This window comes from Hemiscyllium ocellatum, chromosome 25 (genome assembly GCF_020745735.1).
Source record: "Hemiscyllium ocellatum isolate sHemOce1 chromosome 25, sHemOce1.pat.X.cur, whole genome shotgun sequence".
In the NCBI taxonomy this organism is placed as follows: Eukaryota; Metazoa; Chordata; class Chondrichthyes; order Orectolobiformes; family Hemiscylliidae; genus Hemiscyllium; species Hemiscyllium ocellatum.
In genome coordinates this window covers 35,423,081-35,439,260 of record NC_083425.1, presented here as the reverse complement: position 1 = coordinate 35,439,260, position 16,180 = coordinate 35,423,081, and the positions used below count along the sequence as shown (strand labels likewise).

The 16,180-nt window shown below is 41.2% G+C and overlaps 1 protein-coding gene across 3 annotated transcripts in view; it reads left to right on the top strand.

The window, feature by feature from the left end:
- eme1 (essential meiotic structure-specific endonuclease 1) overlaps nucleotides 1-13,572 on the top strand; it is a 45,188-nt gene extending 31,616 nt beyond the window's left edge. For all 3 annotated transcript variants that reach the window (XM_060844212.1, XM_060844211.1, XM_060844213.1), the window contains exons 8-9: nucleotides 743-932; nucleotides 11,460-13,572. In XM_060844212.1, coding sequence (XP_060700195.1) covers nucleotides 743-932; nucleotides 11,460-11,627 — 358 coding nt within the window. In that variant the 3' untranslated portion in view covers nucleotides 11,628-13,572. The remainder of the gene's footprint in view (nucleotides 1-742; nucleotides 933-11,459) is intronic.
- The last annotated feature ends 2,608 nt before the right edge of the window (nucleotides 13,573-16,180 follow it).

Genomic DNA, 16,180 nt, shown 5'->3' with positions numbered 1-16,180 from the left:
TCAGAGAATAATGGAGCATGGAACGCACTGCCTGCAACAGTGATAGACTCACCACCTTTAAGGGCATTTAAATGGATATTGGATAGGCATATGAATGAGAATGCAATCGTGTAGGTTAGATGGGCTTCAGATTGGTTTCACAGGTCGGCACAACATTGAGAGCCGAAGGGCCTGTACTGCACTATAATGTTCTATGTTCATGAATGTAGTACTAGGGATATTGGCCAAAATCTTTCAGTTTCTCGATGATCAGAGATGGCACACACTTTGGGAGACGCACATCTGCAATTTGCAGTTCTCCTTATGCTAAAGATACATGGAAATTGCCCAGGACGTTTCAACCTCCAATAGACTAACTACTGATCTACCAGAGTCTTTGGACCTGAACTTTGGACTTGGACAAATTTCACAGGGACTTGCCAAGAGTCATCAACCCCATAACGTGCTGCCTGCACTGTGCAGCCCCCTAAATCGAATGCCCTTCTGATGTGAGTGTAACTCAATGATTGTTTAGATTTAGTTTCAGTGACTTTTTTAGTACATGTACAGCTGACTCCCTTCTACTTTGTGTGGAATCATTACCAATGATCTAAATGGGTGATTCACAGTGGCTCTTTGTCAGGAATGCAAAATATGATTATTTTTATAAAGATTATATTGTTTGTTATAATGTTATTTGTGACAGTATTTATATAGTATTTACAGAACAGGACATTGATGAAATATTTGCTCTTTCTGCCAGGAAAGCTCGAGAGGACAACGGATTATCTGTGCACTTGGAGAATGATGGTTCCAGAGGGGTAAAAGCGGATCGTTCAAAGAAAGGTCTCCTGATCGTTTGGAAGAAACAGATTCAGCAATTAAACAGAGTTAGCTCTGAGATGGCAAATGCTATTGTATCAGTCTATCAGTCACCATGGTCACTTACTCAGGTACAAATTGCCATGATTGCTTTTTCAGAGAAACAGTAATGCAAGTAAAATTTTATGGCATTTGGTTGGGAGGTAGAAAATGAGATGTAAGAATAAGATATGTGTATTGTGACGGGTGGAGTTCCTCAGTGGTTTCTACTGAAGCCTCACTCAGCTTTTCACCAGAGCTGAGTTGGAGCTGAGGTCAGTGCTGTACGTTTGAGAGACTTGTGGTCTCCCAGCAATTTAAGAGTGAATAGACAGGGGAAAATAAGTGACCACCAGACAGTCAAGCAGTTGGCAATACAGATGAGAATGTCACCTTTTGGTGGATTTCTGACTTTGAGATCAAGGAATTTTGCTTTGTTTTTCTGATAACCTCACCATGGTTACCATTGGCATCAATGTGGCCAAACCCAGGAGAGAATCAGTCTGGAAAATCTCCACTAATATTGAGAGCTAGAGCAGGTCTTGAGAGAGCCACTACTCAGTGTTACACCTAGCTCTTTCTACAATGTGGGGCCCAGGTTTTTCATTTATGTCTTTCAAATGGTTGTGAAGGAAGGTCTTTCGTCTGGAGCATGGGACCTGCGGGAACTTTACTGTGTAGGTATTTTCTCAACAACTCATTCAAAGATTACATAGAACATAGAACAATACAGCACAGAACAGGCCCTTCGGCCCACGATGTTGTGCCGAACATCTATCCTAGATTAAGCACCCATCCATGTACCTATCCAATTGCCGCTTAAAGGTCACCAATGATTCTGACTCTACCACTCCCAGGGGCAGTGCATTCCATGCCCCCACCACTCTCTGGGTAAAGAACCCACCCCTGACATCTCCCCTATACCTTCCACCCTTCACCTTAAATTTATGTCCCCTTGTAACACTCTGTTGTACCTGGGGAAAAAGTTTCTGACTGTCTACTCTATCTATTCCTCTGATCATCTTATAAACCTTTATCAAGTCACCCCTCATCCTTCGCCGTTCCAACGAGAAAAGGTCGAGAACTCTCAACCTATCCTCGTACGACCTATTCTCCATTCCAGGCAACATCCTGGTAAATCTTCTCTGCACCCTCTCCAAAGCTTCCACATCTTTCCTAAAGTGAGGCGACCAGAACTGCACACAGTACTCCAAATGTGGCCTAACCAAAGTCCTGTACAGCTGCAACATCACTTCACGACTCTTGAATTCAATCCCTCTGCTAATGAACGCTAATACACCATAGGCCTTCTTACAAGCTCTATCCACCTGAGTGGCAACTTTCAAAGATCTATGTACATAGACCCCAAGATCCCTCTGTTCCTCCACCTGACTAAGAACCCTACCGTTAACCCTGTATTCCGCATTCTTATTTGTTCTTCCAAAATGGACAACCTCACATTTGGCAAGGTTGAACTCCATCTGCCACTCCTCAGCCCAGCTCTGCATCATATCTAAGTCCCTTTGCAGCCGACAACAGCCCTCCTCACTGTCCACAACTCCACCAATCTTCGTATCATCTGCAAATTTACTGACCCACCCTTCGACTCCCTCATCCAAGTCATTAATAAAAATTACAAACAGCAGAGGACCCAGAACTGATCCCTGCGGAACTCCACTTGTAACTGGGCTCCAGGCTGAATATTTACCATCTTCCACCACTCTCTGACTTCGACCGGTTAGCCAGTTTTCTATCCAATTGGCCAAATTTCCCTCTATCCCATGCCTCCTGACTTTCCGCATAAGCCTACCATGGGGAACCTTATCAAATGCCTTACTAAAATCCATGTACACTACATCCACTGCTCTACCCTCATCCACATGCTTGGTCACCTCCTCAAAGAATTCAATAAGACTTGTAAGGCAAGACCTACCCTTCACAAATCCGTGCTGGCTGTCCCTAATCAAGCAGTGTCTTTCCAGATACTCATAAATCCTATCCCTCAGTACCCTTTCCATTACTTTGCCTACCACAGAAGTAAGACTAACTGGCCTGTAATTCCCGGGGTTATCCCTATTCCCTTTTTTGAACAGGGGCACAACATTCGCTACTCTCCAGTCCCCTGGTACCACCCCCGTTGACAGTGAAGACGAAAAGATCATTGCCAACGGTACTGCAATTTCCTCTCTTGCTTCCCACATAATCCTAGGATATATCCCGTCAGGCCCGGGAGACTTGTCTATCCTCAAGTTGTTCAAAATGTCCAACACATCTTCCTTCCTAACAAGTATCTCTTCTAGCTTACCAGTCCGTTTCACACTCTCCTCTTCAACAATACGATCCCTCTCGTTCGTAAATACTGAAGAAAAGTACTCATTCAAGACCTCTCCTATCTCTTCCGACTCAATACACAATCTCCCACTACTGTCCTTGATCGGACCTACCCTCGTTCTCGTCATTCTCATGTTTCTCACATAGGCATAAAATGCCTTGGGGTTATCCTTGATCCTATCCGCCAAGGATTTTTCATGCCCTCTCTTAGCTCTCCTAATCCCTTTCTTCAGGTCCCTTCTGGCTATCCTGTATCCCTCCACTGCCCTGTCCGAACCCTGTTTCCTCAACCTTATGTAAGCCTCCTTCTTCCTCTTTACTAGACATTCAACCTCCCTCGTCAACCAAGGCTCCCTCACACGACCATTTCTTTCCTGCCTGATAGTTACATATATATCAAGGACACGTCGTATCTGCTCCTTGAAAAAGTTCCACATTTCCACCACATCCTTCCCTGACAGCCTATGCTCCCAACTTATGCTCCTCAAATCCTGTCTTACAGCATCGTAACTTCCCTTCCCCCAATTGTAAAATCTACCCTGTTGTGCGCACCTATCTCTCTCCATAACCAAGGTGAAAGTCACAGAATTGTGGTCACCATCACCAAAATGTTCACCCACTAACAAGCCCATCACTTGTCCCGGTTCATTACCGAGTACCAAATCCAAAATGGCCTCCCCTCTGGTTGGACAATCTACATACATAGCTCAGGCGGGACCTCGAACTCAGGCCATCTTGGTCCAAAGGTAAGGAACTACCACCACCACAACTTTGGCAGTTTTTTTCTGAATGACTGTTATGACTCTCAAGCTTTCTATAGCAGCCAAACTCTCCTGCACATTGGATAAGTTGCTGTTTACTATTCAGTATTTTAACACTCAATATTAGTAGCAAGCTTTTCATAATGTGTGATATCACTGTTCACCAGCTCCTATAATCAACTGTGAGATCTTCCAATTGCTCATAGTTGATATTATCCTATTTGATTTGTTTTCATATCTCTCTCTGTTTTTCCTGATTTGCTTGTCATTCCTTGCATTAATCCAGTAAATGACATAGCCTGAGCAGCAAAACTGCTTTATCGGCGTGATCTTGATGCATATAGCTTGCGTATGTTTTTACTGCATTCCATATTAGTTTGTCCTGCTTTAATACACAAATGTTAGCAAGATTCATAAAGAAAGCATATTATGGAAACAGTACTGAAGGGTCATGCTCTAGAATTAGCAGTGCTCCTAACCAAACTTACACTATAGCTATTCCATTGGCATCTACTAAGCAATGTGAAAAATTGCCCTGCTTTGTCCTATTCAGACAAATGCAACTTGGCCATTACCACAGTATCAGTGTCCTCTCGATCATCAGCAAAGTGATGAAAAGTGTTGTGAAGGGCTTATGCCCGAAACGTCAATTCTCCTGCTCCTTGGATGCTGCCTGACCTGCTGCGCTTTTCCAGCAACACATTTTCGGCTCTGTACTATCAAACAGCACTTGCATAACAATAACCTGCTCGGAGTGAAAGCTTTTAATAGCAAGTCAGCATTTGGTCAAGTGTCATATCCAAAAGCTAATAAATTCAAGTAAATGAGAATCCATGAGGAGAGTTTTTGCTGGTTGGAGTATACCAAGCATAAAGAAAGATTGTTGTGGTTTTGGAAATAAGTCATTCCAATCCCTGAGATATTATTGCAGGAGTTACTCAGGACTGTGCATCTTACTTCCATCATACGGTCCAAAATGGGGATGTTCACTGTGCAGAACGTTTAATATCATTTGCACTCCACTAAATACTGAAGCTGTCTGTATTTGTATGCAGCAAGACTTAGATAAGATAGGATTGATAACTGCTGAGTAACATTCAGCCAGACAAATGCCAGCAATGACTATCTGAAACAAGAGATAATCTGTTTCTCAATGTCTTTCAATGGCATTACCATCGTTGACATACCCCACTATCAACATTCTGGGAGTTAGCATTGACCAGCCACATAGATAGCTTTGCTACAAGAATAGATGATATAAAGTCATAGAGTGTTTGGCTTTTGGCTGTCTTTGAGTAAATCCCATTTTGACTCCTAAAATCTGTCCACCATAAACAAGGCTCGAGTAAGGAAGAATACTCTGCTTTGTAAGAGGCCATATTTTTCAGTTTTCTTTGGAACTATAATTTGAACTGATGTCACAGAAAAGACACCAAAACGTTTTGCAAATCAAGTGATGCATTTCATTGGGCTGTACAAGTGCAATTTTGACTTTTGGAAACAAATAGAGGGAGAATCAGGGTATAGTTTTAATAGCATAAAGTAAAAATAATTTATTTTCCGTGTTACACACAGTATACGTGACAAGGTAAATCCGCTTGTAGCGGAGATTGAAATTGGCAGGTATTATGCTGTGGGTATCATAACGATGTGGCTGCAAAGAAATATTCAAGGGTGCATGTCCTATCAAAAGGACAGGCAGAGCAGGTGGGATTTCCTTGTTAGTAAGAAACAAACAAAATTAAATTAATAACAAGAAGCAATTATAGAGTTGGAAAGCATGGATTCTGTGTGGATAGCGGTGAGGAATTACAAGGGAGAAAAAGTCCTGATGGGGGTTGTATCCAGGCTGCCTTGTGATAATCAGGATGTGGTGAAGAAAATTAGTCAGGAGATAGAAAAACTATATAAGAAAGGCACTTAAAAAAATCATGGGGTCTTCAATATCAAGTAAACAAGGAAAATCAGTTTGGTAGTGGATCTTAAGAAAAGGAATTTGTGGAATGTTTGAGATTTGTTTGGAACAGCTCATGGTAGAGCCCCCTGGGGAATAGGGAATTCTGGATTTGGTGATGTGTAATGAGGCAGACTTGATTAGGGAACTTAAGGTGCAGGAATCCTGAGGAGGCAACGTCTACAATGATAAAATTCACCCTCCAGCTTGTTTTTCCTCAAACTACAATCAGTTGCAATGATATTACAATTGAACAAAGATAACTACAAAGACATGAGGCAGTAGCTGGCCAGAGTTGATGGAAGGGGAGCCCAGTTGATGGAGCAGCAATGGCAGGAGTTTTGGGGGTAATTCGGGAGGCACAGCAGAAATTCATCCCAAGTAGGAGACAGAAACGTACTAAAGAGAGGATGAGGCAAGTGTGGCTGACAACAGAAGTCAGGAACAGCATAAAAGCAAAAGAAAAAGCTTACAATGTGATGGAGATTAGTAGGAAGCCAGAGAAATGGAAAAACCTTTTTCTTAAAAAAATTGCAGAGGATAACTGAAAAAAATATAATAAGGAGGGGAGAAGATGAAATATGAGAGTAAGGTAGAAGATTACAAGAATTTGATTAGATATCTTAAAGGTAAGGAAGAGGCAAGTATGGACATTGGACCAGTGAAAAATGTGGCTGGAGAAGTAGTAATGGGGAACAAAAAAATAGTGGAGTGACTGCATAGGTACTTTGCATCGGTTTTCACAGTGGAAACAGCAGCATACCAGAACTTCAAGAGTCTGGGGCGGAGGTGAGAGTAGTGGCCATCACTAAGAAGAAGGTGCTAGAGAAGCTAAGAGGTTTGAAGGTGGTAAATTACCCGGACCTGATGCACTATACCCAGACTCCTCAATGAAAGGAAGTTAACCGAGAAGATTGTTGAGGCAATGGTGGTGATCTTTCAGGAATCACTGGAGTCAGGGAGGGTCGCAGAGGACTAAAAAATGGCTAAAATAACACTCCAGTTTAAGAAGGGACGGAGACAGAAGACAGGAAACTATAGACTTGTTAGTGCGACGTGAACCATTGACAGATTTTAGACACCATTACTGAGGATGAGATTTTCGAGTCCTTGAAAGTGCATGGTAAAATGGGGTTAAGTCAAGACACCTTCATCAAAGGGAATATCAGTCATGATTAAATCTGTTAGAATTCCTTGAGACAGCAATGAATAAGTTGGACAAAAGAGAGCCAGTTGACGTGGTATATTTAGATTTACTGAAACGCTTTGGCAAGGTGTCACACAAGAAACTGCTGAATAAATTTAAGAGCCCATAGTGTTAGGGGCAAGTTACTGGCATGGATGGAGGATTGGCTGACTGGTAGAAGGAAGACAGCAGGGATAAAAGAATCCTTTTAGGATGGCAGCCAGTGACAAGTAGAGTTTTGCAGGGCTTAATACTGAGCCACAGCTATTCGCGTTGTACATTAACGGTCTGGATGAAGGAACTGAGGGCATTGTTGCTAAATTTGCAGACGGCACAAAGATAGGTGGAGGGACAGCTGGTATTGAGGAAGTGTTGGGAGGCAGTATTTGAACAGGCTAGGGGAGTGGGCAAAGAAGTGGCATTTGGAATACAATGGGTAAGAGGTTATGCACTTTGGTTGGAAGAATGGAGGCTTAGGTAATTGTCTAATTGGGGAAAAACTTCTGAAATCTGATGCATTAAGGGACTTAGGAGTCCTGGATCAGGATTCTCTTAAGGTTGACGTGCAGGTTCACTTGGCACCTCGGAAGGCAAATGCAATGCTTTCATTCATTTCAAGTGGGCTATAATGCAAGAGCAGAGATGTACTGCTGAGGCTGTATGAGACTTTGGTCAGACTGCATGTGGAATATTGCAAGCAGTTTTGGGCTCCATATCTAAGGAAGAATGTGCTGGATTTGGAGGCGGTGCAGATGAAGTTTACAAGAATGATCCTGGGGGTGAAGGGCTTGTCATCTGAGGAGTAATTAAGGACTTTGAGGCTAATCTTGATGGAGTTTGGAAGTTTGAGTTTGAGGGGAATGCGATTGAAACTTACAGAATACAAAGAGACCTAGACAGAGTGGATGTGGAGAAGATGCATTCATTAGTAAAAGAGACTAGGATTTGAGGACACAGTCTCAGAATGAAGTCATGACCCTTAGAACTCAGATGACGTAGAATTTCTTCAGCCAGAAGGTGGTGAATCTGTGGATCTCCTAGTCACAGAGGACTGGGGAGACCAAGTAATTGAATGCATTTAAGACAGAACTAGATAGCTTCATGATCAGTAAGGGGATCAAGTGTTGTGCAGAGAAGGCAGGGGAATCAGGTTGAGAAATATATCTGCCGTTATTGAATGGAAGAGCAGAGTCAATGGGCTGCATGACCTAATTTTAGATTGAGGTCTGCAGATGCTGGAGATCAGAGTTGAAAGTGTGTTGCTAGAAAAGCACAGCAGACCAGGCAGCATCCAAGGAGCAGGAAAATCGATGTTTCTGATCCTGATGAAGGGCTCTGGCCCGAAACATCGTTTTTCCTGCTCCTTAGATGCTGCCTGACCTGCATGACCTAATTCTTCTCCTATAATCTTATGGTGAGTTGCCTCCCTGATGCCAGGGTTAAGAACACCATTAAGTTGCTGCAATGTTATAAAGAAAGATTGGACAGACTGAGTTGTTTTCTTTAGAGCAGAAGAGATTGAAAAAGAATGTTATTGAAATGTATGAAATTGAGCAGCACAGATAAAGTAGACTGGAAGAAATCTTTACCCTTGATGGAAGAATCAATGACTGGGTTCATAAGATATAGGAGCAAAATTAGGCCTGCTCCACCATTCGATCATGGCTGATATGCTCCTCATCCCCATCTGCCTGCCTTCTCCCCATAACCTTCAACCCATTACTATTTAAAAATCTGTCTAACTCCTCCATATATTTACTCACTGTCCCAGCACTTCGGTAGCGAATTGCACAGAATCTCTTTAGGCGAAGTAGTTTTTCCTCAACTCTGTTTTAAATTTTCTACCCCTTATCCTAAGATGATGACCTCTCATCCGAGAATAACCACAAGAGGAAGCTCCCCGTCTATTTTAATCGTACCTTTTATCACCTTGAATACCTCAATTTGATCTCTCCTCATTCTTCTAATTGTTCAATTCTAAATTGTTCAATCTGTCTTCATACGACACACCCCGTCTCTGGCATCAATCTAGTTAACCTCCTCTCAACTGCCTCCTGTGTCACTACATCTTCCCTCAAAATAGGGGATCAAAACTGTGCACAGTACTCCAGTGCCGTCTCACCAATGCCATGTAGAGTTGCAACAGTACTTTCTTAGCTTTATATTCTATTCCTTTAGCTGTAAAAGCCAACATTTCATTCACTTTCTTTATTATCTGCTGTACCTACATTTAGTTTTCTGTGACTTATGAATGAAGACACCCAGATCCCTCTACCGGAGCACCACTAAATCTGTCCCTATTAAATTAATTGGTTGCCTTCCCATTTTTCTGAACAAAATGCATGATCTCACACTTATCCATGTTAAACTCCATCTGCCACATTTTGGCCCACTCTCCTAACCTATCTATTTCCATTTGTAAGGTTCTTATTTCCTCATTGCAATTTACCATCCTGCCTATTTTTGTGTCATCTGCAAATTTGGCTATAGAGCATTCTATCCCTGTATACAAGTTGCTAATGTAGATTGTAAATAGCTGGTGCCCAAGGACTGAACCCTGTGGCACCCCACTTGTTAGTTCTTGCCATCCAGAAGCAAACCCATTTATCCTAACTGTCTGTCTTCTGTCTGTCAGCCAGTCACCAAGCTAATAAATTACTCCAAATCCCATGTGATCCAACTTTGTGAATTAACCTTTTGAGCTGCACCTTATCAAACATCTTCAGAAATCTTGATATTACATCTACAGGAGCCCACTATCCACATTTGCTTATTACTTCTTCGAATAACTCTAGCAAATGAGTCAAAAATGATTTGCCTTCATTAAACCATGCTGACTCTGATGGGGTAGTATAGATTTGACTTGGATTTGGGTAGAAGCTTTAGAGGGAATGTGAGGCAAAATGTTTTCCATATACTAGTGGGAATCTGGAAGACACTGCTTGTAAGGACAGTCGAGGCAAAAATCCTTATAATATTTCAGAAGTATTTAGATGTGCACTTGCAATACTAAGACTTACAAGGCAATGGGCCAAGTGCTGAAATAGTTCGATGATAGTTTTTGACTGGTATAGATGTGATGGGCCAAATGGCCTTTTACTGTGTTTTAGATCTCTCTGACTCTAAAGCACCCTAAAGAGGGAAGGTGACAGCCAGAGACTGTGATTCATATCAATACCTATAACATAAAGGGATGAAATACTGCAGGTAGATTGTATAAGCAAGGAAAAGAGACCGGAAAGCATAGAGTTATTTCAGATTCCTTCCAGAAATTCACACCATTGAGTTTAGAAATAGTAGGATGAGGTAGGTGAATGTGTGACTGGAGAAAGTGCAGCAGGGAAGCTGTTAAATTTCTGTGCACTGGGACTGATTTTGAATGTGATGCGATCTATACAGATCAGCCAGACTGCACTTCCAAATCAAGATCACTGACAATCTGTGATGGTTTGCTCATGCTGTTAGAGTTTAAACTAACCTGACAGATGATAATAACTAAATTGGAGCACTCAAAGATTAGATTACTTACAGTGTGGAAACAGGCCCTTCGGCCCAACAAGTACACACTGACCCGCCGAAGTGCAACCCACCCATATCCCTACATTTACCCCTTACCTAACACTACAGGCAATTTAGCATGGCCAATTCACCCGCACATCTTTGGACTGTGGGAGGAAACTGGAGCACCCAGAGGAAACCCACGCAGACAACGTGCAAACTCCACACAGGAGTCGGGAATTGAACCCGGGTCTCAGGCGCTGTGAGGCAGCTGTGCTAACCACTGTGCCACCGTGCCGTCCACAAGATTAGGAGAGAAAAATAGCATTAAAGTAAAAAATAGGTACTCTGTGGTGTCAATATAAAAGGAGATATAATGAAGTCTAAATCAGCTTTGCAATACATGAATGTAAATGCTCAAACAAATGAAGGCTGGTGAGTCCTGAGATGAACAGCAACAGGCCTGTATCCACCAGTACATCGTAGCACTGTTATTCAGTGACAGAACTGTAACTAAACTCCAATACTTATGATCAATCCAGCTGCAAATTGGTTAGAAGAATTCTAAATTTAATTAACTTTAATTTTAATTATTTGTTTTTGATGAAATTGTGCATTCACAAATTTTGCAGTTCAGGAGGCCACTGTGAGAATTTCACATCATTGTTCATTTGCTATGAAATGCTTTTAATATATTTCTAGAAGTGATGATTAAAGATACAATAGTATATTAGTTTCATCTGTCATATGCTAATATTTGTATATTTTACCATGGAATGCATTAGGGGAACAGTATTTCTGTATTTGATTCTTGTCTATGTTGTGTCTGGGTGAAATATTGATGCATTACATTTACTGGTTTAAAGATCAGTTGTTTTCTTTCTCTTAGGCATATCGAATGTGCAGTTCAGAACGAGAGAAGGAGAATCTGCTTGCTGATATTCCTGTTCGACGTGGAGAAGGAACAACGTCATCAACACGAAGGATTGGGCCTGAGCTGTCAAAACGGATCTATTTGTTAATGACTTCAATGGAATCTGAAACTTTTCTTGAGTAACAGTGACAAATCCCCAGGGCTTGTGGCAGAAGACAGAGGGATCTGACACCATTTAGAGTTTTGATTCCTTTCCTTGGAATGTTGTCATCATCAAATGGAAGGCCGAAGGTCTTAAGAAGAGTTTTGTAGTTTCACAGTAGGAGAATTGTGCCGAAATCAATTACTACATTTTAAGTTAGTACCACTGCAGTCGTGGTCTCAGTACAATTCCTCTGTGGTTCAGTTTTATTGGAGAATTATAGTTCTTCTACACAATGTATAGTGTGTTTAGAGTTATGCAAACATGTATGTCCACCTCTCTTAATCAGTGCATGGACAACATTGGTTAATAAGACTTGCTCTTTTTTTGTTCTTCCTGCTACTTGTTCCTTGATGATAAGGCAGGCGAAGCATTATTCCCTGGGTTCCCCACCAAGGCTGCCACAAAACCAGGCAATGGGAGAGTGCCCTGCCCATAATGATATTGTAGAGATCCGTGTGAGACAGTGATTCGCATTGTCATTGTCATTGTAATATGAAGATGACTCATTATAGATTCTTTCTTTCATTAAGCATGGTAGAAATGTGCCTTTTTATAAAATTAATATTACCCAGTAAACCCCTAATTATTTGGACAATTGCTTTAAGTAACGTCTCTGGGGTACTAGACCTGCACCTTGGGTTGATGTGGAGACAGGCTGCTACCTTTCTTACTCCAATGCATTAAATGGCTATAGCCTGCTTCTGGGTTGATCCAATCCTTACTCAAGCCCAGCACATTTGAGACAACTTGCATCTGGGCAGTAGTCACCTTAGGAATTGGGGTGCATATTACCATCAAAGGGAGTAAGAGTGTGCCTTCAGCTGTGGAAGTTCCTTGAGAGGTGCTTCCATTGCATGTAGCCTGTTCCTCCTCATTTTGGAGGCCTCACATTAAATTCTGTGTTCACCTGAGTTGGTTGAGCTTCTGAAAATCTGGCTGGTCCATCTTAAACACACATTTAACATATGGGTTAGTCCATGTTCACACCTGCATCCAGTGAGTGCTTTTTTCCCAGTGCCACACTCCGGAGGACACTGCAAGTATTTACTAGGGATATGAAACCACTTGTCATCAGCTCAATCTTATGCTGCTCAGATTCACCATTTACATGGAGCTGAAAGCTATTGGTACTTTCGTCATTCCTTTGCAAGGAAGTGATGGCACCTGTCACTGCCTTTGCTATCCCCTCTTTACATATCTAAAACACTGACCAGATTGTTGTACGAGTTGAATCGATTGAACAGAGTGTATCAGTACTAGTGGAGGAAGTGCAAGCTAAATAGAATGCTGTAGTGTCTGCCTAATGGAGTTGCAATCATGAGCTACCAAGTGTGCTTGTCTCCTTTGTTTTTGGATCTGATGGAGATAAAATATTAAAGTAAAACACCAAATCCTCCAAACAAGGTCTCTTGTTTTCTCCCCTTAGCAAGCAGTGTTAAAGGCATTCACAAGTACTTCATACTAATGTTTAGGGACTGTTGAACACAACTACATCTTTATTCCCATTCCATGCCATCCACAATGCCATTATCAACTGCAACAGGCTGCTGTGTAGTGATCCATCTGATTTGCATAGCCTGTTCTCCTGTTGATATCAAGTGGCATTCTGGGCAGACTGCTGCACAGTTATGTTTTAAAAATCCATGTCTGTGAGATCTGCTGGCACTTAGACCCACCAGCCAGTGTTAACTAGATGGTTCCCTCACTGGCAGCCTCTGATTTGACTTCCGATAATACAGTGCAGGCAGGGGAAGTTCTGCTGCTTACCCAGGTGTGCTGATGACACATATTTCCATCTGGATTTCGGTCTTCCACAGATCTGACCTGTATTTAGTAATGGGTAAGATCGTTTAGATACCAAAACATGGAATAAGTAAGACAATCATTACATCTGGCAGCTTTTATAAGAAAATATTTCCCGAAGTTTACATTATAGATGAGGTGTGAAATCTATACATGAAAATAGGTTTAAGATGTATATTGTTGGATAGTCAATTTTCTTATGTTTTAACATCAGATTAGATAGTGTCTAAACTGGGGAGATGGTTGAGGACATGTGACATGGAAGAGAGCTTGGGTTTACTGCTCTTTTGAATTCTGCCTTACAGGAACAGTGTAGATTTCTGAATAACCCAATGCCATTGCAGAGTTTCGTCAGCAGCCCCTCGGTTACTCCAGGTCCTCAGCCCTTCTTCAACCTCACATCCTCATTCTAACCCTCCCGTCAATGTATTCAATCCTCTCCTTTCCCCATGAAGAACTAAGAGTAATGAACAGCCAGGATTACAATGCATATATGTCAAAGCAACAAAATGAAGTGAAAACAGTTGGTGAACTAAAAACAGCAGTAGCCTTGTTGCAGTGATGGAAGCTCTGTTTCAAAATGGCCTTTAAAATTCAAGAATATACCTGGATTTTTGCCAAGTTATGGAGATTATTGAACTTGTAAAATTGTTCTCCTCTGCCCAGAAGCTCTTCAGCTACATTCTCAAATGCCTTCCTTGTAAAATTGTGGCCAGGACTCAGTTGTGGAAGTTCTGCTTCCATTTCTGACCGGTCCAATTTTTGCTCATGGGGTGAAAGAGTGATGTGTCACTCTCACAAGCAAACATGAACTTAGCACTGGATTCAAATGCCCCTGTTAAGTTCAAATGGACTCTATTTTGCAAGCAAATGTGAAACTGCTGCATTAAAATCACATATTTAACACATAGAGACTTTTGACAGGTTGATAAGGTTTGTATTACTATCATGATCTGAAGGTTTTCAAACCTCCCACTTCTTAAGCACTAAAAAGTACCTAGCTGCTGCTGTAAATAAGTGTTAGAAAGAAAGTTGGTTAGACAGCTGTCAGATGCAACAGCTGTCTGATTTTAAAAATAAATGAGTTCATATTTCCATAAGGTAATGTTATTAATGCTTGTTGACTTTCAAAAATGTACAAGTATTTCAGCAAGTATTGAGTTCACAGCTCTGATGAAGAGTCATCAAGACTCGAAACGTCAGCTGGTTCTGTCTCCACGGATGCTGCCTGACCTGCTGTGACTTCCAGCATCTTTGGTTTTGAGTTCACAGTTTGTTTGGCAGGCTAGAGGTTATTAAGGGTTTAGATACCTTTGTGGTATGAACAGAATAATGTGTGATTATTCATAATCAATTAACCACTTGAGATTTTAAGTACTTCAAATGGATTGTCAAGGATTGGAGATTTTTCAATATTTGCAGTCTGCATCAGATCCTTTAGATTTTTTTTAACATGATTTCCAAGATCTGTCTGTCGTGGACACTGGGTGAGTCAACATGGAGGATAAAATATCTAATGAGGTGAGTAGGTTGGCATGAAGTATATAAGAAATCTTTGTCCCTTGATGGGCAGTTATTCAAAATAATACTTTCTATTGATGTATTTTTAGAAAAAAAAATTCTTGGCACACAAATGTCCTTCTTTTCTCTCTCTCTCTCTCATCCCAGCCCTCCAGCCAAGATGAACTCTATTTTGGGGGACTTTCTACTGAAGTGAGTCTGGTGAGAGATTCCAAATGTGTGTCCAGAATAGATAGGGGAGGTGAAAAGGGAGGGTAGGGGTGGCAGCATTCATTGAAGGGACATTGTAGTGTTAGTAAGGGAGGATGCCCTTCAGGGGCAAAAATAAAATCAGTTTATTTTGAGTTGAGAACCAAAAAAACTATGATCACATGACTGAAGTTATTCTATTGGTACTCAAGTGAGGCAAAATCTGCAGGGACATCTCAGAATTGTGCAAGAATTATAGAATGCTGCTACTCTAGGACATTAATTACCCAAATATTAATTGGGATGCTGTTAGAGTAAAGGAAGTTTCTAAAATTTGTTCAGGAGAACCTCCTTGATCATTTTTTTTTTCTCTCAGGCTGACTAGAAAGAAAGGATGGCTAGATCTAGTAGTGGCTAATGTGGTAGGCCAAGTGAACCAAGAGTCTGTTAGGAGCACATGATTAAGAGTGATATTTGTGTCATGAAATTTAGATTTGTCTGGGAAAACAAAAGCGTGGAGCATTAATTTAGAACTTTTAAATTGAGGGATACAGAAGCATCCTGCTAGGGGTAAAATGGATAAAGGTTGATAAGAAAATTGTAATAAAACAAAGTGCAAGCATGATGTCATTTAGACCTAATTCCTTGGCACAGTCTTGATCACCCTCCCTTCCCTGATGGCCAGGATTTGGGGACAAATTTATTTCTTTCTTGCCTTGCATCTTAACTAAAAAGACAACAATAAGCTTTTATTAACTTGCTGTACTTATTGATACTTTTTAAAATTCAATTCAACAAGGGGAGATGATAGCCTAGTTGTGTTATCGTTGGACTATTAATTCAGAAAGCGAAAGGCTGCGGGACCTGGGTTTGAATTTGCAGATGATGGAATTTGAGTTCAATAATGAAAAAAAACTGGAATTAAGAGTCAAATGCTGACCATGAATTCATTTATTGATTGTCAGGAAAAAAACACCTGGGTCACTAATATCCTTTAGGGAAGGAAACTGCTATCCTT